This window comes from Cynocephalus volans, chromosome 7, assembly GCF_027409185.1.
Source record: "Cynocephalus volans isolate mCynVol1 chromosome 7, mCynVol1.pri, whole genome shotgun sequence".
NCBI classification, from domain to species: domain Eukaryota; kingdom Metazoa; phylum Chordata; class Mammalia; order Dermoptera; family Cynocephalidae; genus Cynocephalus; species Cynocephalus volans.
Genome location: NC_084466.1, coordinates 126,774,220 through 126,798,023, shown reverse-complemented (window position 1 = coordinate 126,798,023; position 23,804 = coordinate 126,774,220). Strand labels below are relative to the sequence as shown.

At 39.6% G+C, this 23,804-nt stretch overlaps 1 protein-coding gene across 3 annotated transcripts in view; it reads left to right on the top strand.

Moving 5' to 3' along the window:
• Nucleotides 1-23,227, top strand: part of LOC134382632 (cytochrome P450 2C18-like) — a 34,587-nt gene extending 11,360 nt beyond the window's left edge. For 2 of the 3 annotated variants that reach the window (XM_063103348.1, XM_063103346.1), the window contains exons 4-8: nt 602-778; nt 5,899-6,040; nt 9,005-9,192; nt 21,183-21,324; nt 23,046-23,227. In XM_063103348.1, coding sequence (XP_062959418.1) covers nt 602-778; nt 5,899-6,040; nt 9,005-9,192; nt 21,183-21,324; nt 23,046-23,227 — 831 coding nt within the window. The remainder of the gene's footprint in view (nt 1-601; nt 779-5,898; nt 6,041-9,004; nt 9,193-21,182; nt 21,325-23,045) is intronic. The other variant, XM_063103347.1, reaches the window with a different exon arrangement.
• Nucleotides 23,228-23,804: the final 577 nt, after the last annotated feature.

Genomic DNA, 23,804 nt, shown 5'->3' with positions numbered 1-23,804 from the left:
ATTTCAAGGGCTTCTTGTTCAATAGGATCTAGAGCTTGAGAGTTATTACCCTTTGGTGGTGTACTTTCTTGATTTTTTATATTTCTGGTATCTTTCCTTTGATGTTTAGTCATTGTGGCATGGGATTTCACGGTCCACTGGTTTGACACGATTGTCTGGGTAGGATGCTGCTGGGGCTGTGAATTTGGTATGGCTGCCTCAGTGTCTGCTCAGTTGGCTACTAGTGCCTTTGGTGAGTGCTCACCTTGGGTCTTGGGCCTTTCCATAGAGGTTCCTCTCTGGTCAGCATGCAGTCAGGTGACCGAGCTGGGGATAGAGTTGGCCCGCGGGGGCAAGGCCTACCTGCTGAGTCGTGAGGTGGCACTACAGGGTGTGTGGTCTCTGTGGATCTTCCGCTTCTCAAGCTGTGCGCCTCCCTGATCCATGTGCAGTCGGCCAGGCTGGCGTTGAAGTTGGGCGGCAGTGGTGAGGCCTGCCTGCTGGGTTGCATTCTGGCACTTGCTTTCAAATTTATAGTTATAATTTCTAAGTAGGGCTTGGTATATGGCATATATCTTTATTATATGTTTCTTATTTAATAAATTATTGTTTTCTTTTTCAGATCTGCAATACTTTCCCTTTTCTCTTTGATTATTTCCCAGGGATTCATAAGACATTATTTAAAAATATTGCTGATATAAAAAGTTATATATTGGGGAAAATAAAAGAACACCAAGAATCTTTGGACGTTAACAATCCTCGAGACTTTATTGATTGCTTTCTCATAAAAATGGAGCAGGTAAGATTTTAGTGACAGCTCAGTCCTTGGTTCCTTGAACATTAGGTAGTTTATTGAATAGTTCTGTATTTACTAGGAATGTTTCAATGGTCAGGCCAGTAATGCTTGACAATCATTTTAAGTATCTATAGTGTACATAAAACTGCACTAAACATTGTGGAAAATATATAATTAAATTGTTAAGCAATTGGAATGCATTGAACCTGTTCTTCAGATAAAAATAATCTACCAGACAAGTAACACATGCACACTTCAGTCAGACAGTAAAAATTACAAGAAATTAGAACATACAAAATATACTGTCATAATATGAATATGTACAAGTATTTTTTCCTCTTCTATATTTTCAAAAAATTTGAGTAAGAAATGGTTTTAATTCTTTTTAAATTTTTTGGTGAATTTCAACAGTGTAGTCATCTGGTCCTGGACCTTTCTTTTTCTGTTTCTTTTCTTTTTTTTTTTTTTTTTTTTTGGAGTTTTTGTTTACTGATTCTTTACTTGTAGGTGTGTTCACATTTTGTATTTTACCTTGAATCAGTTTTGGTAATTTTTTGTTCATAGGAAGCTTTCCATTTATCTAGATTATCTACTTTGTTGATATAGAATTGTTTATAGTATTCTTTTATAATAGGATTATATTATTATTATATTAGAACTTATAATAGCTTTTAGTTCCTAACATCAGTAATAATGTCCCTGCTTTCATTTATGATTTATTTGTTTTTGTCTCCTCTTTTTTCATTTAGTGAGTTTAGCTGTTTGTCAATGTTTTCGATCTTTTCAAAGGACCAGTATTTGGTGTCACTGATTGTTCTAATGCTGTTCTCCTGTTTAAAAAATATCTCATTCATTCTGGCGGTTTTGAGTCTAGATTGCTGTTTTGTTTGTTAGTTTCTAGATTGTAAAGTTATGTTGTTGATTAGAGGTACAGTTGATATCTATTATTGTTCATATCTTGTATTTCCTTCTTGATATTTTGTCTAGTCTATCCTTTATTAAAAATTGGGTATTCAAGTCTCCCACTATTTTTCTGCAACTCTACTTCTTCTGTCAGTACTGTGCATTATTTGCTTTATATATTTTTGGGCTCTCTTGATTGATGCATATATTTTTGGCTCTCTTATAATGTTATATCTTCTGGATTAATTCACCTGTTTTCCAATATAAAATGTTTTTGCTTCCTTTAACAGTTTTCGCTTAACAACTTTCTGTTTGATATTAGTATAGCCATCCCAGTTCTCTTGTGCTATAATTCACATGCAAAAAATTTTTTCCGTTTTTTCACCTTTAACTTTTTGTACCTTCGGATATGAAGTTAGTCTTGTATAGACAGTCTATAGTTAATTTTTAAATCTGTTCTCTCAAGATGTGCATTTTAAATGGTAATTTTAAGCCACGTACAGTTTAATTAGTTATATTGAAAAACTTATTTGAGCTATAATGTTGTTTCTTTCTATGTGCCTCCTGTAATTTTGCTTTTTAATTTTCCAATATTGCTTTACTTTTCATTCGATCGATTTTTTGTAGTAAACTTTTTTGATTCATTCTTGATTTCTTTCTTTGCATATTTTAATTTTTTTAGTAGTTATCATGAGGATTACTGTTTACATCCTAATTAATGGCAATCTAGTTTTAAGTAATAGTAAGTTATCTTTAAATTATATGCATTAACTCTGCTTCCATCGAACTCCATTCTCCTTTTATGCTGTTGTTATCACAAATCACATCTTTCTAAATTGTGTCCCAGTAACAGTTATATAATGATTGTTTTATTTATTTTTAAAAATCATAGACAAACTAAAAAGAGGATCCCTTACAAAAACATAAAATATGCTTTTATATTTACATATACAGATATATTTAATATTTCACAATTAATAAAGATTTTTAGTTCTTACTATGGTTTTTATTTATTTTGTAGTGTCATTTTTTTTTTTTCCAGCATGAACGCTAAGTCCCTTAAACATTTCTTACAGGGCAGACCTACTTGGGGGGAATCTTTTTACCTTGGGTTTTATATTGGAATGTCTTAATTTCTTCTTTATTATGTAAGGATAGGTTTGCCAGATATAGAATTCTTAGTTGACAGTTTTTTCTGTCAGCACTTTAAATGTATCATTCCAATGATTATTTTACTCCTTAGTTTCTGAAGAAAAATCAATTATCTTATTGAGGATCCTTTGTATGTTATGAATCACTTCTTTCTTGCTGCTTTCAATATTTTCTCTTTGTCCTTGATTTTGACATTTTAATCAAATCATACCTTGTTATGAGACTCTTTGGTTTTACCATTTTGGGAATTTATTGAGCTTCCTAGTTATGTAGATTCATGTCTTTCATCGTATTTGGAAAGTGTTCAGCCTTTATTTCTTCAGCTTTTTTTCTGCCCCTTTTTTCCCTTCTTTTTCAAGTGCTCCCATATGTGTATATTGGTAGAAGTGATGGAATTTCATAAGCTCCTAAGGCTTTGCTCATTTTTCTTTGTTCTTTTTTTTCCCACCTGCTACTCCTGGGTATTTTATCTTGTCCTGCCTTTATGTTTGCTATTTATTTCTTCTGCCTACTCAAGCTTGCTGTCAAGTCACTTTGGTGAATTGCTTTTTAAACTATTGTCTTTTTGCTCCCAAATTTTTTAACTAGTAATTTCTTTCTTATCAGTGATAACCCCCACTTTTTCATACATTGTTCTCCTGATTTCTTTTAGTTCTTTGTATATGGTTTCTTTCAACTCTCTTAGCATATTTACAACATTTGACTTAAGGGTTTTACTTAGTAAGTCTGATGCTGAGCTTCCTCAGGAATGGTTTCTGTCAAATTCTTTTTTTTTTAGCTGCTAATGGGCCATATTCCTTGTTTATTTTTATGGTGTGCAACTTTTTGTTGAGAGCTGGATTTAATATATTATAATGTATTAACTCTGGAAATAAGATTTTCTCTCTTGTCTAACAATTGCCAGTGTTACTTGATATAGCCTGCAGTCATACCTTTATTTAGTGACTTTCCAAATTAATTTAGCAAAGAGTTGATCACTTGAATCTCTTTTCTGTTATGTCTGCATATACTCAGACAGGTCAGATTTCCTTAAGGTTTTAGAAATAAAGAAAGAAAAACTCTCAGGTTGTCTTTTTTAATAAAAATTTTGTCTTTTGAAATCCTCTTATTTATTGTCACTGTGGAAGTTGCTTTAGCCCGCAGGGATTGAAACAATGGCCAGCCTTTGTGTTAGCCCATCACCCATCCTCGACCCTGCGTAATCTCTCTGATGAAAGTATTTTGGGAATCTAGAATCTGGTCAAGCATCCAGAGGAGTGTTTGTTGAAAAAAGTGTCTGTTAAATTTAAGTAAATTTGGCATCTCACATAGAAGATAACATTCCTCATACACAAGCTCCATGACAGGCAGTTCGGGGGACAGTGTATTGTGCTGCTGTATTGCTATGCAACTTGCTCATTCCAAGCTGAGCAACAGGAAACTTTGCCTTCAAAAACTCAAAGTTGGGTCTCCAGACATTTCAGAGGTATTTGAGGCAAGCTATGAGCTTAAGGGCAAGGTTTTCAGAGAGGTGGCAGTGGAACATCAATATTTGCTGTCCTCTACCACCTTGAGGTCATGGTCCCCAAACTCTGGCATGGTGCTCCTCATTCACAACAGCCTTGGCAAAAGTGTGTCCAGGTGTTGATTATATGTCATACAAAGTTGCCATAAAGTTTGGCAGCATTTACATGATGCTGACTCTGGAGACATGCAGAATGCACCAGCTGTGGGGCCCTGGCAGGCTTCATCTAGATTTCAAAAGATTTCATGGACAGTCTTTGCACCCAGGTAGAGACATGTAGCAGGGGTGGAGCCACAGCAGAGACCCACTGCAAGAGCAATGTCTAGTGAAGCCATGTGAATGGAGCCACTCCCAAATCCACTACTCAGGACTGTAGGGCTGCCCAGATGCCACTCTAGACTTGGAAATCTGCAAGTATGATACTTCAGCCTGTGAGAGCTGAAGGCACTGAGCCTAGCAAAGAAATAGGAGTGGAGCTGCCTGAATTCTTGGAGGCCCTACCGTTGCCCAACTGTGCCCAGTATGTGAGATGTGGTGTTAAAGGAGATGACTCTCTAGCTTTAAAACCTAGTGCTCTTTTCCCTACTGGGCTTTGGACTTCCTTGGAAGTAGCTGACCCTTTCTTGTTGGCTGTTTCTCCCTTATAGAAAGGAAATGTTTATCCTATGTCTGTCCCTCCATTATATTTTGGAAGCACATAACTTGTTAACTCTGTTGATTTAAAGCTGAAGAGGAATTTGCCTCTGGATGAATTGTGCCTTGTGTCTCATACACATGTGATATAGACAAATTGGGACTTGGGACTATGACTTTTTGGACTGTTGGGATAGAATAAATATATTTTTCATTGTGAGAAGGGCATGCATTTGGGGGGCCTGGCATGAAATGTTATAGTTTAAATGTGTCCCACAAAGTTGATGTTTGAAAACTTAATCCCCAAATGAACAGTGTTGGGAAGTGGAACCTAATAAGTAAGTGGTGATCAGTTCATGAGAGCTCTGTCCTCATAAACGAGTTGTTGTCATTATTGAGGGAGTGGGTTTGTTGTTAAAGTGAGTTCAGCCTCATGTTGACCTCTCTCGTTCTCACCCTCTCTTCCCCTTTCACCTTCCACCATGTAATGATGCAGCACAAAGACTGTCAGCAGAGGCTATCACCATGCTCTTCAATTTCCCAGCCTCGAGAACAATTAGAAATAAACTTATTTTATTAAAATACATTACCCAGTCTGTTGTTGTGTGTTACAGCAACACAAAAAGACTAAGACAGGGCACCAACAGGCATCTGCTTATGTGTTTTTGGAAAGAAATATGCTGCATGGCAAACCTGGCTGGGAAGAGTCTCATGAATTTAATTTTTGGCAAGCAAGGAAGAAGGGGGTAGGAAATAAAGTTTGGGTCCACTGATCTACAGTATCTCCCATACTATATAGTAGTTTTTCTTGATAATACACTCTCCAGTTTCTGTGTTTGCTAACTTTATAAAAAAGTGTGTTATTTTCAATTCACTGTAATTAAATACTTTAATAAACAATTTGTCAGATAATGTATCAAATGATTTCTAGGAAAAGCACATCCAGCAGTCTGAATTTACTATTGAAAACTTGGTAATCACTGTTCGTGATTTATTTGTTGCCGGCACAGAGACCACAAGCACCACTCTGAGATATGGACTCCTGCTCCTGCTGAAGCACCCAGAGGTCACAGGTATGACAGGTGATGAGCAGAATGAATTTCAGCAAAGATGTTGGGAAAATGCTGTTACTTTCCTCCATCCTGTTTTATTTAGAAAAGCTTCATTATTTAAACAACTGTGCCAGCAGCTGCAATCTGCCCACATTTAAGTATATTATTAAAATGGGACATCTTTGCAGAATATGGGATGGTGACTGAGAGGAGTGAAGACTGCACTACAGTAGGAAAGGCAATAAAGCTCTTGTGCCATGTCGGGATTTCATGGTAGATGATGTGTCACAGGCTGAATTGGGATTGCATATTGGTTTAATTATGTTAAGCCCTCTTTGTACAGTAGATTCATTCTTGCAGATACCTTTTCTTATTCTGAAAATTTAGTTTTATAATGCTGGGGTAGGAAAAATGGAAATTCTCCTTACAGAAACATAAGTGAAAGAACTGGATATTTAGTGAGACTGTCTGAGATCATTTTCAGTAAGGGAATTATGATAAAAAGTTAAGTTCATAAGCAAGATATTTCTATTTAGGCTCAAGATAAAGCTAAATGAATTTTATATTTCCAGAGTTGGTTTTCAAAAAACTGGTATTTGACAAAGTAAGTATGGGGGTTGGGAAATGTCAGTCATTTTAACTTTCATGCATAGAGTTTCTTTAATAATTTACCTTCAAAGAATTCCAGTCATGCAGCTGGTAAAAACATACTTTTTCCCTTCTGTGTCAGGATCCCAATGAAATCGCAATAACCTGAATACCGATGAGGATTAGTCCTGTGAAAGTAGGAGGAGACGAGTGTAGGAAAAAGCCAAGAAGTCTTCAGCAAGTTTCTGATGCACAGAGAGCAGATCAAAGGGTGATAATTAACTCATCAGACAGGATGAAGTTGAAACCTAATTGTCAGAAGAGGAAGATAGATCAAGGAACGAAAGCTAATCTGTCTTCCTGCATTCCCACACGGTTCCATATTTGGAAGCAGCAAGTGTTAGAGAAGGTAGAGAATGAGGCTCTTCCTGTCCAAGTTCCATCTGTGACTCCTTTTATCACATAACTGATTTTTTCCTACAGGAAAAGGGAGGCTCATTCTCTAGAGAAACTGAGCCCAAGAAGCCCTATGTTCAGGGACACTGGGCAGTGAGAGAGAAACAGTGAGGTGTGGGGCTGGAAAGGAAGGTTTGCTAAGAGTCCTGTGCTTGAATTCTGAGGCTCTTAGCTTTTCCCTCCATCACTCTTCTGGAAATTCAGCAGCCAGAGTTATCCTTTCCAAGAGTGAATAGCTCTAGGAGAAAGATCTTATTATTTTGCCATCTAAATTGAAAATTCTTGCCAAGTTTCCAGCACAGTGAGGGAAATAAAATTATGCTCTCTAAGACACAGGATCGTAGAATTTCAGAACACCAGGATTAAAGAGAATATCCTAAAAATTTTCAGAGAGATATGTCACGCATAAAGATTAGGATTCAGACAGCACCAGAATTCTCGAAAGTGACCACTGTCTTGCATTTTATGAAAAAAGGTATTTTCAGACCTGCACATTTTCCTAAAATTTCACCTTCATTTTTACTTTTTCTAAAATTTCTGGAAGATGTGCTCCATCCATATGTCTGAAACCAAGTCAGAGGAAGTCATGGGCTGCAGGAATCAGTAGGCCTCATGTAGGAGGATGCGAATGTCAGAGAGGCTGCTGGGCACCAGCCCTAGAAAACACCCACCTCAGAAAGGACCAGTTGGACAATTCAGGTGTGAGGACAGACACCGAGAACAAAGGAGAAGTGATGGATTTTATGAGGTTTCCCAATAACTGGGAAATTGTTATGAGGAGTTTCAAACATCTACCTGAGCTTTTGGGAATAATTCTAACTTGGGAAATAGAAAGTTATGAATTGAAATAAAAAGACAGTTTAAGTTCAATAAAATACCATGTATAATACATAAGCACACTTGACTTACTAGGGAAGAATATTTATGTAGTTAGAATGATGTAAAATATGACCAAAACTTGTAGTCTATATATATTCTGGAAAATGGTGTGCGGGGAAGTGCAGGAGGCTGTGTGTCTCTGTGTGTATGTCTGTGTATGTGTGATATCTGTGGGTGTGGGTGTGAATATATGGGCTGGAGATGAAGTTGAAAATTCTCAACTCACATAGCAGTAAATTGTTAAATATTGTCTAAAATGGTTAAGTAAGAAATACAGAGTCGTTCTTTAGAAATATGACTATAAATTTCAGAAGAATGCTCAAAGCGGCCACTTTTGGGAAGTGGGAAGATGAGGAGAGTGCCTTTGCAAATTTATACACAAACACACACACACACACACACACACAGATGCAGACACACAAAAACATGTACATATATAGATCCATTACAATTTAATTTTAACCCCCGTGTATTATTTTGATATTAATTTAATATTAATATTTGATTCTAATCTATTAATTTAATATTAATATTTGACATAACAATTTCAATTCCTTGAAATTGATATGACAAGCAAACTGAAAGGACATTGTTGGGAGGGTGGAGGGAGAGGGAGGAGGGAGGGAGGTTTCGGTAATTGGCTACAATAATCAACCACAATGTATATTGGCAAAATAAAATAAAATAAAATATTTTTTAAAAAAAGTCAGTGATATGGCAAAAAAAATTAATATTTGATTCTTGTTTTACTTTGTGCAAGACCATGATTTTTAATTGTTTCCCCCTTATTTGGAGGAACATTTTATTACTTCTTTTTCTATTAGTTATCATTTATGATAATTTGTAGGCATGTACCAATGTATCATAATACCTAATTGGTAGGACAGTGATATGTATCTACATGATGGCAACTCTCTTTACATGTCTAAGTGTACTTCTGTACATATAACTCATGTTTATATTGCTGTTGGGACACCTTTTCATGCTTCATGTAGCTGTGAATTTTCATGGTAAATGTGCCATTTTTCTCCTTTTCTATTGTTCTTACTTCTGTCTTATCAGCTAAAGTCCAAGAAGAGATTGACCATGTGGTTGGCAGACACCGGAGCCCCTGTATGCAGGACAGAAGCCGCATGCCCTACACAGATGCTGTGGTGCATGAGATCCAGAGATACATTGACCTCGTCCCCAACAGTGTACCTCATGCTGTGACCCATGACATTAAATTCAGAGACTACCTCATCCCTAAGGTAAGATGGTTCCCCTATGGCACAAATCAGTGCTCTTGAAGCTCCCATATTCACAGTATGGTTCCAATCCTCTATCAGCATGAGATGAGAGAGGGCAAAACTCATGTGTTGATGGACTTTGTGCCATTTACAGTTTGGGGTTCTAAAGCTTCATAACAGGTCTTGGATTCTGGTAGTGTGTGTCTTTCAAACTTGTTCTACCTGTTTAATAATGTATTGGCCATTCTTAAGTTTTTACATTTCCAAATAAATGTTGAAGGTGTCAGTCAATTTTACAATACCTGCTGCTGGAGTTTTTATTAGGGTGACATTAAATCTACAGATCAATTTGTCAAAAATTGACATCTTGACATGCTGAATCTTTCAAATCCTGATTGTGATCATGCTCCCAATTTATTTGGATTTCTTTTACTTTCCCAGTAATTTTGTTTTCAGTACAGAGGTTTGCAAATCCTGTTAGATTTCTCCTAGATAATTACTAGTTTTGTTGTTATAATGTTTTATTGTTTTATTATTATTTTAATTGACATATTTCTGAGATTCAGTGTGGTATTTCGATGCATGTGTCAAATGAATATGTTTTTCATTTCCTTGTACCTGATGTATGGAAATATAATTGATCTTATCCTGATGACTTTATACTCAGCAATTTTGCTCAATTTACTAATCATTGCCAATGATTTCTCTGTAGATTCATTGGAATTTCTATATATATTTTCCTGCTGACTGAGGTATTATTTGCTGTTTCTTATTTTTCCAATTCATGGGCCTTAATTTCTTATTTTATTATAGCACAGGCTAGGATTTCCAGGACAGCTTTGAACAAAACTGGTGATAGTGTCCTTGTTTCCTTTCTGACCTGCAGGAAGAGTGGACTTCTAATATCTCACTATTGAGAATGATACTTTAAGTAGATTTTGGTAGATATTCTTTATCAGATTAGGAAATTTTGCCCTCTTCCCTTATATTTATGTGAATTTTTGTCATAAAGATGAGTACAACCATATCAAATTGATTATCTGCTTTATTGGTATGGTTGTATACATTGGGCTCTATTTCCTCAACATACAAATTATAAGTATACACACACAGCAGGGTTTGATTTGCTACATATTGTTCAGGACTTCTGTATTTATATTCGTAAGAGAACTGGTCTGTGATATTTTTCCCCTCAAAATTTCTTTTCAGATTTTTTGATACCAAGATTATGCTGTCCTCACAAAATTAGGTGAGAAGTGTTCCCTAATGAGGTCTGTTTTTATTACCTTCACCTTCCCCCAGTCTTCTGGAAGTGGACACGTAGCTGTATCTTTGAATGCATAGTAACCTTTGGTTTAATACAGATGTTAAACATGAAAAATGCAGAGTTTCAGGTGATGTTTATGTTTTTCCAAAGAGAATTTATGCCTTTCTGATATGCAGTCATAATGAAGTAACACTTCCTGCCCTGATTTAGCACTAGACATCACATGAGAGTTTCAAGATGGCGGTGGCTGCGACGGTTGGCGCGGAGTAGCTGAGGTGGAAAAGGCGGCCACTGGGCCTCAGGCAGCCAGGAAACTTGTGGACCTTCCTCTTGCCATCTCTTAAGGGAGGACCGCAGCTGCTGGCCGGTCATGGGGGCTGACCACTACTTTGCCCCTGGCAGGAGAGGCTGCCTCATTTACAGGCAACAGCTTTGAAGTGTGGAGCAGGAAAAGAACTGTTTCTTAGCTGCAAAAGCTAGTCTCGAAACAGGGAACACGGCGCCAGGGATGCTGTGGATGCAGACAAGATCCCACAGGCCGGAGCCACGCAGAAGGCGGCCAGCAGCCCTATTCAGGATTCGAGGTTTCAGGCCGGCATTAAAGAAGATTCCTGGGAGCTCCCGAGCCGTGCCGTGACAGAACAGCCTGAGGCAGCAGCGGCCGAGAACAGGAAAGGTGACAAACCAGAGGCAGAGAGTGAGCACCCAACCTGGCACAACCCTGTGAGTGACCCCTGGCCCAACTCTGTTCGGGGGGCTGACGCCCACCCGGCTCCTGCCTGCATCACCAGGGCACTCACCGCCCCAGGGCTGCCTCCATTTTCCCAGGTACTGGCAGCTCCGCTGGCTCGGCCGTCACTGTGCCTTCCGACCTGCTTGGCCCGGCGCGGTGCTTTCCGGAGCCTGTAGGCCGGCCTCCCCTCCCACTCCCTCCATGGTTCTCTGGCGGGGCTGGTGGAGGGGGGCGTCCCCGGCCAGTGTCGGGAGGGCAAGGAAGTACAGGCGGGCCGACTGTCACTCCACCACACCCTGGACTCTGGCCCCCAGTAAACTTCCTGTTACTGGGAGGCAGATACCATCTCAGCGGCCACCTGTTCGGAAAAAAACCCTAACCAATTTCTGGTTGGGAATAGTGTGCTAGGAGAGTTCCCAGGTCCGCTTGAACCTACCGGAGAGCAGGCTACAGTTGGGCGCTAGATTCGGTCTATGCCGGGGGATACAAAGGTGAACAAGACCCGAGAAAGATCTACACAGTGCTACAAAGGCACCCAGAGAGAGAGGTCATCTGTGCCTAGCAGAAACCTGGTAGACTTCCTGGGCGAGGTGGTGCCGAGCAGGGTCTTGAAGGCCCAGCAGATAGACGAGGGGTGCAGAAGACATGCGCCAGCACAGCACAGTGCGCACAGAGTCGGGAGATGTGTGGCCAGGGAGGCTGAGACACGACAGAAATGACACACGCGGTGGGGTCGCCACTGCATGATCCAACAGCCTGGGCCAGAGCACATGGAACAGGGAGAAGACCTTCACAGGAAGTCAAAGTTCAACAGAGATCACACACCCTGTGGTACATGATCCACCAGCCTAGCAGAGTCCAAGCTGGACAGAAAGGTGGCTCCCTGGAGAAGCCCAAGACCCAAGGCAACCACACACACAAGGCACTAGAGGCCAACTGAGCAGTCACGGAGGGAGCCATACGAAATTGGCAACCACAGCAACATCCTAGTTAGTCATTAGTCTCAAACCGGTGGACTGTGAAACCCCCTGCCACAATGAATAAACACCAAGAAAAAGATACCAGAAATTCAAAAATATCAAGAAAGTACACCACCAAAAGTTAATAAATTTCAAACTCTAGATCCTATAGAACAAGAAGCCCTTGAAATAACTGACAAGGAATTTCGAGTGAAAATTCTAAGGAAACTGAATGAGATACAAGAAAACTCAGCTAGACATCATAATGAAATGCGGAAAAGTATACAGGACCTGAAAGAAGAAATGTACAAGAAAATCAATGTCCTGAAAAAAAATGTAGCAGAACTTGCTGAACTAAAGAAGTTACTCAGCGAAACAAAAAACACAATGGAGAGTTTAACCAGCAGGCTTGTCGAAGTTGAAGAGAGAACCTCTGAACTTGAAGATGGGCTGTTTGAAATAACACAAGCAGACAAAAAGAAAGAAAAAAGAATCAAGGACATTGAAGAAAATCTGAGAGAGATATCAGACAACCTTAAGCGCTCAAATATCCGAGTTGGGTATTCCAGAAGGGGAGGAAAATGGAGATTCAATTGAAAACATATTCAACAAAATAGTGGCAGAAAACTTCCCAGGTAGAGGCAAAATCACAGATCTTCAGATCCAGGAAGCTCAATGATCTCCAAACGTATTCAACCCAAAAATGCCTTCTCCAAGACATGTCATAGTCAAATTGGCAAAACTCAGAGACAAAGAGAGAATCTTAAAAGCTGCAAGAGAGAAGCGTCAAATCACCTATAAGGGAGCCCAAATCAGGATAACATCAGACTTTTCATAACAAACCCTAAAAGCTAGAAAGGAATGGGATGATATTTTCAAAATACTAAAAGACAAAGATTGCCAGCCAAGAATACTCTACCCTGCAAGGCTATCCTTCCGAAATGAAGGGCAAATAGTATATTTCTCAGACAAACAAAAACTGCGGGAGTTCACTACCACACGACCACCTTTACAAGAAATCCTCAAGGGAGTACTGGGTTTGGTTCCTGAAAAATAACTACCACTACCATAAAAACCCAAGAAAAATCAATACCTACTAGTATAATCAAAATGGCACTCATGAAGAGAAAACAAGCTAACAATAACACTACCTACAACCTAAGGAACCAACAAACAAAGAAACCAAAGAGTAAATCAGAAAGCAAGGAACAAAAGATACCTTAAACAACCAAACAACCAATAAAATGCTAGGAATAAATCAACACATTTCAATAACAACTCTTAATGTAAAAGGCTTAAATTCCCCAATCAAAAGACACAGACTGGCTGACTGGATCAAAAAGAAGGACCCAACTATATGCTGCCTACAAGAGACCTACCTCACCCATAAAGATTCACACAGACTAAGAGTGAAAGGATGGAAAAAGATTTTCCATGCAAACAGAAAAGAAAAACGAGCTGGAGTAGCTATTCTTATATCTGACAAAATAGACTTTAAACTAAAAACCATAAAAAGAGACAATGAGGGACACTACTTAATGATAAAAGGACTGATCCATCAAGAAGACATAACAATCATAAATATGTATGCACCCAATGTTGGAGCAGCCAGATTTATAAAACAAACTCTATTAGACCTAAAGAAGGAAATAGACACTAATACCATAATAGCAGGAGACCTGAACACCCCACTGTCAATATTAGACAGATCATCTAGGCAAAGAATCAGTAGAGAAACACAAGATCTAAACAAGACTCTAGACCAATTGGAATTGGCAGATATCTACAGAACATTCCACCCAACAACCTCAAAATATTCATTCTTCTCATCAGCACATGCATCATTCTCCAGGATAGATCACATATTAGGCCACAAATCAAGTCTCAATAAATTCAAAAACATTGGAATTATCCCATGTATCTTCTCAGACCACAATGGATTAAAACTAGAAATTTATAAGAAATGAAACTCTGGAAACTATACAAACACATGGAAATTAAACAGCATTCTACTTAATGACATACGGGTCTAAAAAGAAATCAAGCAGGTAATCAAAAAATTTATTGAAACTAATGAAAACAATGATACATCATACCAAAACCTGTGGGATACTGCAAAAGCAGTATTGAGGGGGAAATTTATTGCATTAAACGCTCACTTCAGAAGAATGGAAAGATGGCAAGTGAACAACCTAACACTTCACCTTAAGGAACTAGAAAAACTAGAACAATCCGAACCTAAAGTTAGCAGACGGAAGGAAACATTAAGATCAGAGCAGAACTGAATGAAATTGAAAACCAAAATACAATTCAAAAGATCAACGAATCAAAAAGTTTGTTTTTAGAAACGATAAATGAAATTGACAAACCATTAGCATGGCAAACAAAAAAAAGAAGAGAGAAGACTCAAGTAACAAAAATTAGAAATGAAAAAGGCGATATTACAACTCATTCATCTGAAATACAAGGAATCATTCGAGACTACTATAAGCAACTATATGCCAACAAATTTGAGAATCTGGAGGAAATGGATAAATTTCTGGACTCACTCAAGCTCCGAAAACTGAACCATGAAGACGTAGAAAATTTGAACAGACCAATAACAAAAAAGGAGATTGAAGCTTTTATCAGTAGGCTCCCAACAAAGAAAAGCCCAGGACCAGATGGATTCACAGCAGAATTTTACCAAACATTCAAAGAGGAACTGACACCGATTCTTTACAAACTATTCCAAAAGAATGAACATGCAGAACAAGAAATCAAGAAAGCCTGTCCATTTACAATAGCCACCAAAAAAATAAAATACTTAGGAATTGAGTTAACCAAGGAGGTGAAAAATCTCTATAATGAGAACCACAAACCACTGCTGAGAGAAATTAGAGAGGATTCAAGAAGATGGAAAGATATCCCATGTTCTTGGATTGGAAGAATCAACATAGTGAAAATGTCCATACTACCCAGAGTGATATACAAATTCAATGCAATCCCCATGAAAATTCCAAAGACATTTTTCTCAGAAATGGAAAAAACTATCCAGACATTTTTATGGAACAATAAAAGAGCATGCATAGCCAAAGCAATGCTGAGCAAAAAAAATAAAGCTGGAGGCATAACACTACCTGACTTTAAGCTATACCACAAAGCTATAATAACCAAAACAGTATGGTACTGGCATAAAAACAGACACACTGACCAATGGAATAGAATAGAGAATCCAGAAATCAACCCACACACTTACTGCCATCTGATCTTTGACAAAGGCACCAAGCCTATTCACTGGGGAAGGGACTGCCTCTTCAGCAAATGGTGCTGGGATAACTGGATATCCATATGCAGGAGAATGAAACTAGATCCATACCTCTCACCATATACTAAAATCAACTCAAAATGGATTAAGGATTTAAATATACACCCTGAAACAATAAAACTTCTTAAAGAAAACATAGGAGAAACCCTTCAGGAAATACGACTGGGCACAGACTTCATGAATACGACCCCACAAGCATGGGCAACCAAAGGAAAAATAAACAAATGGGAGTATATCAAACTAAAAAGCTTCTGCACAGCAAAAGAAACAATTAACAGAGTTAAAAGACAACCAACAGAGTGGGAAAAAATATTTGCCAAATATACATCTGACAAAGGATTAATATCCAGAATATATAAGGAACTCAAACAACTTTAGAAGAAGAAAACAAGCAACCCAATTTTTTTCTCCGCAACCTCGCCAGCATTTATCGTTCAGAGTCTTTTGGATTTTAGCCATCCTAACTGGGGTTAGATGGTATCTCAATGTGGTTTTGATTTGCATTTCCTGGATGCTGAGTGATGTGGAGCATTTTTTCATATGTCTGTTGGCCATTTGTATATCTTCCTTAGAGAAATGCCTACTTAGCTCTTTTGCCCATTTTTTAATTGGGTTGCTTGTTTTCTTCTTGTGAAGTTGTTTGAGTTCCTTATATATTCTGGAAATTAATCCTTTCAATCCTTTTTCAGCATCTATAGAGATGATCATATGGTACTTGTGTTTGATTTTATTGATATGGTGTATCACATTTATTGATTTGTGTATGTTGAACCAACCTTGCATCCCTGGGATGAATTCCACTTGATCGTGGTGAATAATTTTATGTATGTGTTGCTGTATTCCGTTTGCTAGTATTTTAGTGAGGATTTTTGCATCTATATTCATCAAGGATATTGGCCTGCAGTTTTCTTTTTTGGTTATATCTTTACCTGGTTTTGGTATCAGGATGATGTTTGCTTCATAGAATGACTTTGGGAGATTTGCGCCCGTTTCAATCTTTTGGAATAGTTTGTAAAGAATCGGTGTCAGTTCCTCTTTGAATGTTTGGTAAAATTCTGCTGTGAATCCATCTGGTCCTGGGCTTTTCTTTGTTGGGAGCCTTCTGATAACAGCTTCAATCTCCTTTATTGTTATTGGTCTGTTCATATTTTCTACATCTTCATGGTTCAGTTTTGGGAGCTTGTGTGTGTCCAGAAATTCATCCATTTCCTCCAGATTTTCAAATTTGTTGGCGTATAGTTGTTTATAGTAGTCTCGAATGATTCCTTTTCAGATGAATCAGTTGTAATATCGCCTTTTTCATTTCTAATTTTTGTTATTTGAGTCTTCTCTCTTCTTTTTTTTGTTAGCCATGCTAATGGTTTGTCAATTTTATTTATCTTTTCAAAAAACCAACTTTTGATTCGTTGATGTTTTGAATTGTTTTTTGGTTTTCAATTTCATTCAGTTCTGCTCTGATCTTAGTGATTTCTTTCCGTCTGCTAACTTTAGGTTTGGATTGTTCTTGTTTTTCTAGTTCTTTAAGGTGAAGTGTTAGGTTGTTCACTTGCCATCTTTCTATTCTTCTGAAGTGAGCATTTAATGCAATAAATTTCCCCCTCAATACTGCTTTTGCAGTATCCCACAGGTTTTGATATATGTATCATTGTTTTCATTAGTTTCAATAAATGTTTTGATTTCCTGCTTAATTTCTTCTTGGACCCATATGTCATTAAGTAGAATGCTGTTTAATTTCCATGTGTTTGTATAGTTTCCAGAGTTTCGTTTCTTATTAATTTCTAGTTTTAATCCATTGTGGTCTGTGAAGATACATGGGATAATTCCAATGTTTTTGAATTTATTGAGACTTGATTTGTGACCTAATATGTGATCTATCCTGGAGAATGATGCATGTGCTGATGAGATGAGTGAATATTCTGAGGTTGTTGGGTGGAATGTTCTGTAGATATCTGCCAATTCCAATTGGTCTAGAGTCTTGTTTAGATCTTGTGTTTCTCTACTGATTCTTTGCCTAGATGATCTGTCTAATATTGACAGTGGGGTGTTCAGGTCCCCTGCTATTATGGTATTAGTGTCTATTTCCTTCTTTAGGTCTAATAGAGTTTGTTTTATAAATCTGGCTGCTACAAAATTGGGTGCGTACATATTTATGATTGTTATGTCTTCTTGATGGATCAGTCCTTTTATCATTAAGTAGTGTCCCTCATTGTCTCTTTTTATGGTTTTTAGTTTAAAGTCTATTTTGTCAGATATAAGAATAGCTACTCCAGCTCGTTTTTCTTTTCTGTTTGCATGGAAAATCTTTTTCCATCCTTTCACTCTTAGTCTGTGTGAATCTTTATGGGTGAGGTGAGTCTCTTGTAGGCAGCATATAGTTGGGTCGTCCTTTTTGATCCAGTCAGCCAGTCTGTGTCTTTTGATTGGGGAATTTAAGCCTTTTACATTAAGAGTTGTTATTGAAATGTGTTGATTTATTCCTAGCATTTTATTGGTTGTTTGGTTGTTTAAGGTATCTTTTGTTCCTTGCTTTCTGATTTTCTCTTTGGTTTCTTTGTTTGTTGGTTCCTTAGGTTGTAGGTAGTGTTATTGTTAGCTTGTTTTCTCTTCATGAATGCCATTTTTATTATACTAGCAGGTTTAGAGTTTTCTTGGGTGTTTATGGCAGTGGTAGTTATTTTTCAGGAACCAAACCCAGTACTCCCTTGAGGATTTCTTGTAAGGGTGGTCATGTGGTAGTGAATTCCCTCAATTTTTGTTTGTCTGAGAAATATACTATTTGCCCCTCATTTCGGAAGGATAGCCTTGCAGGGTAGAGTATTCTTGGCTGGCAATCTTTGTCTTTTAGTATTTTGAAAACATCATCCCATTCCTTTCTAGCTTTTAGGGTTTGTTATGAAAAGTCTGATGTTAGCCTGATTGGGGCTCCCTAATAGGTGGTTTGACGGTTCTCTCTTGCAGCTTTTAAGATTCTCTCTTTGTCTCTGAGTTTTGCCAATTTGACTATGACATGTCTTGGAGAAGGCCTTTTTGGGTTGAATATGTTTGGTGATCATTGACCTTCCTGGATCTGAAGATCTGTGATTTTTCCTATACCTGGGAATTTTTCTGCCACTATTTTGTTGAATATGTTTTCAATGGAATCTCCATTTTCCTCCCCTTCTGGAATACCCATGACTTGGATATTTGAGCGCTTAAGGTTGTCTGATATCTCTCTCAGATTTTCTTCAATGTCCTTGATTCTTTTTTCTTTCTTTTTGTCTGCTTGTGTTATTTCAAACAGCCCATCTTCAAGTTCAGAGGTTCTCTCTTCAACTTCAACAAGCCTGCTGGTTAAACTCTCCGTTGTGTTTTTTTATTTCACTGAATAACTTCTTCAGTTCAGCAAGTTCTGCTACATTTTTTTTCAGGACATTGATTTCCTTGTACATTTCCTCTTTCAGGTCCTGTATACTTTTCCTCATTTCATTATGATGTCTAGCTTAGTTTTCTTGTATCTCATTCAGTTTCCTTAGAATTATTACTCGAAATTCCTTGTCAGTCATTTCAAGGGCTTCTTGTTCTATAGGATCTAGAGTTTGAAATTTATTAACTTCTGTTGGTGTACTTTCTTGATTTTTTGTTTTTGTGGTATCTTTTTTTTATGTTTATTCATTGTGGCAGGGGGTTTCATAGTCCACTGGTTTGAGACTAATGACTAACTAGGATGTTGCTGTGGTTGCCAATTTTGGATGGCTACCTCCATGACTGCTCAGTTGGCCTCTAGTGCCTTGTCTGTGTGGTTGCTTCGGGTCTTGGGCTTCTCCAGGGAGCCACATTTCTGGTCAGCTTGGACTCTGCTGGGCTGGTGGATCATGTACCACAGGGTGTGTGATCTCTGTTGAGCTTTCACTTCCTGTGCAGGACTTCTCCCTGTTCCATGTGCTCTGGCCCAGGCTGTTGGATCGTGCAGTGGCGACCCCACCAGGTGTCTCATTTCTGTCGAGTCTCCGCCTCCCTGGCCGCACATCTCCGCACTCTGTGTGCACTGTACTCGCTGGGGCGTGTCTTCTGCACCCCTCGTCTATCAGCTGGGCCTTCAAGACCCTGTTTGGCACCACCTTGCCCAGGAAGTCTGCCAGGTTTCTGCTAGGCACAGACGACCGGTCACTCTGGGTGCCTTTGTAGCACTGCATAGATCTTTCTCGGGTCTCGTTCACCTTTGTATCCCCCCAGCATAGACCGAATTTAGCACCTGCCTGCAGCCAGCTCTCTGGCAGGTTCAAGCGGACTTGGGAACTCTCCTACCACACTATTCCCAATCAGAAATTCGTTAGGCTTTTTTCCGAACAGGTGGCCGCAGAGATGGTATCTGCCTTCCAGTAACAGGAAGTGTACCGGGGGCCGGAGTCCAGGGTGTGTTGGAGTGACAGTCGGCCCGCCCGTACTTCCTTGCCCTCCCGACACTGGCCGGGGACACCTCCTGCCACCAGCCCCACCAGAGAACCATGGAGGGAGTGGGAGGGGAGGCCGGCCTGCAGGCTCTGGAAAGCCCCACACCGGGACAAGGAAGTGGGAAGGCTCAGTGACGGCCGAGCTGGGCAGAGCTGCCTGCATCTGGGAAAATGGAGGTAGCACTGGGGCGGTGAGTGGCCTGGTGATGCAGGTGGGAGCTGGGTGGGCATCAACCCCCTGAACAGACCTGGGCCAGGGGTCACTGACAGTGCTGTGTCAGGTCGGGTGCTCACTCTCTGCCTCTGGTTTGTCGCCTTCCCTGTTTTCATCCGCTGCCACCTCGGGCTGTTCAGTCGCAGCGCGGCTTGAGCGCTCCCAGGAATCTTCTTTAATGCTGGCCTGAAACCTCGAATCCTGAATAGGGTAGCTGGCCGCCTTCTACGTGGCCCTGGCCTCCGGGATCCTATCTCCATTCACAGCAGCCCTGGCGCCATGTTCCCTGTTTCGAGACTCGCTGTTGCAGCTAAGAAACAGTTCTTTTCCTGCTCCACACTTCAAAGCTGTTGTCTGTAATTGAGGCAGCCTCTCCCGCTGGGGGCAATATGGTGGTCACCCCCCACGACTGGCCACCAGCTGCGGTCCTCCCTTAAGAGATGGCAAGAGGAAGGTCCACAAGTTTCCCGGCTGCCTGAGGCGCAGTGGCCGCCTTTTCCACCTCAGCTACTCCACGCCAACCGCCGCAGCCATCGCCATCTTGAAACTCCCCGAAGACTATTTTTAAGTTAATACAAACAAACTGCTTGACCATGATAAACACTCAATAGTTTCAGACTTGTTTCTGTACTTGTTATTTTCATTCCAGAACAAGTACCTCGTAGCTAGATCAGATGTCTGTTTACTGAATCTCTAGAAACAGATATATTTAAATGCCAACAGAGACTTCCATTTTAAACCATACTCTATATATGATGTATGTGAAAAGTGAAGTGATGAAATAGAGCAGCAAGTAAGGACAGAAAACAATTTCCAAGCTTGATGATAGGGTGAACAGATTTAGAAGGTTTGGCACCTAAGTGCCCATGTACTCAATACTTCAGATGCTATTGGAGGCCACATGAGCAAGATCACAGCCACTGGCCTTAAACTCATCCCTGTTTATGATGTGGTCTGTCTGTCTGGAAATATCACTGCTCTTCTTCAGACACTGGTTTTCTCATCTGTAAATCAAAGAGATTGGACCAAATGATTTCCATTCTTCCTTTCATATCCATGATTTTTTTTATAACTCAGTTTACCTATGTCTGTTCATTCCAGGGCACAACCATATTTCCATTACTGACCTCGGTGCTACATGATGACAAAGAATTCCCCAACCCAGAGATGTTTGACCCTGGACACTTTCTGGATGAGTGTGGCAAGTTTAAGAAAAGTGACTACTTCATGCCTTTCTCCACAGGTAATAGAAATTCATTATCATTTGTACATCAGGAGACAAGATCACTTTTTGAGATCAGTTGGAACTCACAGTGGGCCCCATCTGGGCTGGTAGAATTGTTCTTTGTACCTGATCACAAGCACCATTCCCAATACCAATGTGCTTTCCCTGCTCATGATACATCCTCATTCTTGGGGAATAGTTGTGGGGCTTAGAGGAGTTAACCCCACCCTTTTAAATTGAGAAAGGTGGAATATAGACTCATTGAATTCTGACTGTAGAAGCATCACTGAGCTACCCAAGAGCTCCTCTTAGAAGGTGAAACTCCTTTAGACTTTCCTCACCTGCCATGAAAGCTTCCTGACTCCACAACTTGGATCATTGTCTGTGGGATGTTGATCACCCTCCCCCACTCCTAGACAAGCTTTGGGAATCAAAGTATCCACAGGCATAGATTAGGTACCAAAGGGTTTCACAGAAATTAGGGAAGCAGATGAGTAAAGAGATCATTTAATCCAGTTGAACTAAAGCTGTGAAAGTGGAAAGAACAGCCTGCTGGTGGGGTAGGGTTAAGATAAAATGTACCTGCGTTTTGCTCTTTCATACTCCTCAGAGATGCATAACATGGAGTAAGCAACATTCTAGTAGCAGAAATGACTTTTGAGCTGTCCCATCGGGGCAGAGAGTATGGGAAGTAGAAAAGGCAGGACATTTTTAAGGAGATAATGAACGACAAGAGCAGAATATGTGCTCCAAATCAAAGATGTCAGAGCCTCTTCCAAATAACCATGGAGTCAGTTGAACATGGAGAATGTCACAGGATACCTTGCAAAGTTTCTAGAGCACCCTGCTCTTCCTCCAGTCCTGATCATTTATCTTGGATGTTGGTTCTCCACACCTGCCACATGTGTGATTCCTCTGGTCATGGAATCTGATTCCTTTATTCTGTGATCTTTGATATCTGCTTTATATCTAGTACTGTGGATACCATGGCAACAAGGACAGAGACCTCCCCTCCCTTCAAGAATTTACATTTTAGCACAACAGAGATATAAATAAATAGAGAATTATGACTCTCAGTTACTTACATTTGAACAGAAGCATGAATTTATGTTGAGATAACACAGACGGGGCAAGATTTTATAGCTTGAGAGGATCCTGAAGAGTTTAAAGAGGAAATAAAATTTGATCCAGAAGCTGAACATAGTATAAGAAATTCCATCTTGGCAAGAAGGACCAGCATGAGAGAAAACGTGAAACTGCATGGCATGTTAGAGATTGCTTAATAGTGTCCATGGCTGCAGCTGAGAATAGAGGGTTTGAAGAGTGGAAGGAAGGATCAGGGAACTTCAGACTGGGAACAGGATACACACTGTGGGTGTGTTTCTAGAAAAAGTATAGATGGAAATTCAAAATATCAAAAAATCAGTTATAAAGTGGAAATACGTAATAAAGTGCTTGGCATCGAGCTGATAATCAATTTTCGTTGAGTGAAGGGTGCCTGTTAAAAACAGATGTGAAGTGGATAATAACTGTGTACGTCCTTTGTCCATTTGTGTCTTCAACCATTCTTCCCGCCATTCTGCATTCTATCTACCTGTGCATCCATCCACCCATCCATCTATCCAATCATTCACCAAACAGTTACTACATATTCCTTTTGTGCCTTCCACAAACACAGTATTTGTTACAATCACAGTTACACACAGAAAGTAACTACCCTCTGTGCTTGTTATTTTCAGGCAAACGGATCTGTGTGGGAGAGGCCCTGGCCCGCATGGAGGTGTTTTTATTCCTGACCACCATTTTACAGAACTTTAACCTGAAATCTGTGGTTGACCCAAAGGACCTCGATATCACCCCAGCTCTTAGTGCATCACTTTCTTCGCCACCCTCGTACCGGATCTGCTTCATTCCTGTGTGAAGAAGAGCAGACTGCCTCCCGCTGCTGTGCTGTTTTCTGCAGCTCCCTCTCCTCTGAGGCATCGTTCACCTCCTTCCCAAACTCAAGGATGCCTTTCTGACCTCTCTTTGCACATCTCCCATTCCCTCAAGATCTAGTGAACATCTGAACTCCAATGAGATTTCCTGAGTTTCACTGCACACATCCGCATGCTATTTTTTTTTTCTTTTTTTTTCTTTCTTTTTTTTTGTGACCGGTAAGGGGATTGTTACCCTTGGCTAGGTGTCGGCTGCACTGCGCTCAGCCAGTGAGCGCACCGGCCATCCCTATATAGGATCTGAACCCGCGGCCTCCGCGCTCCCAGCGCTGCTGCGCTCCCAACGCCCCACTCATCCGAGTGTGCCACGGGTTCGGCCCCATATGCCTACTATTTCATACACTTGTTAATACTTGTAATTCCCAACAAATAAGCCAATCCTTATATACTGTGAATTTGTTAATATGGTGTCACATAAAACAAAGGAAAGCGATTTGTATGTCATACTTCAAGCCATTTCTCTTCTGTGTTTTCTAAATAAAAAGTATTATTAATTGCTGT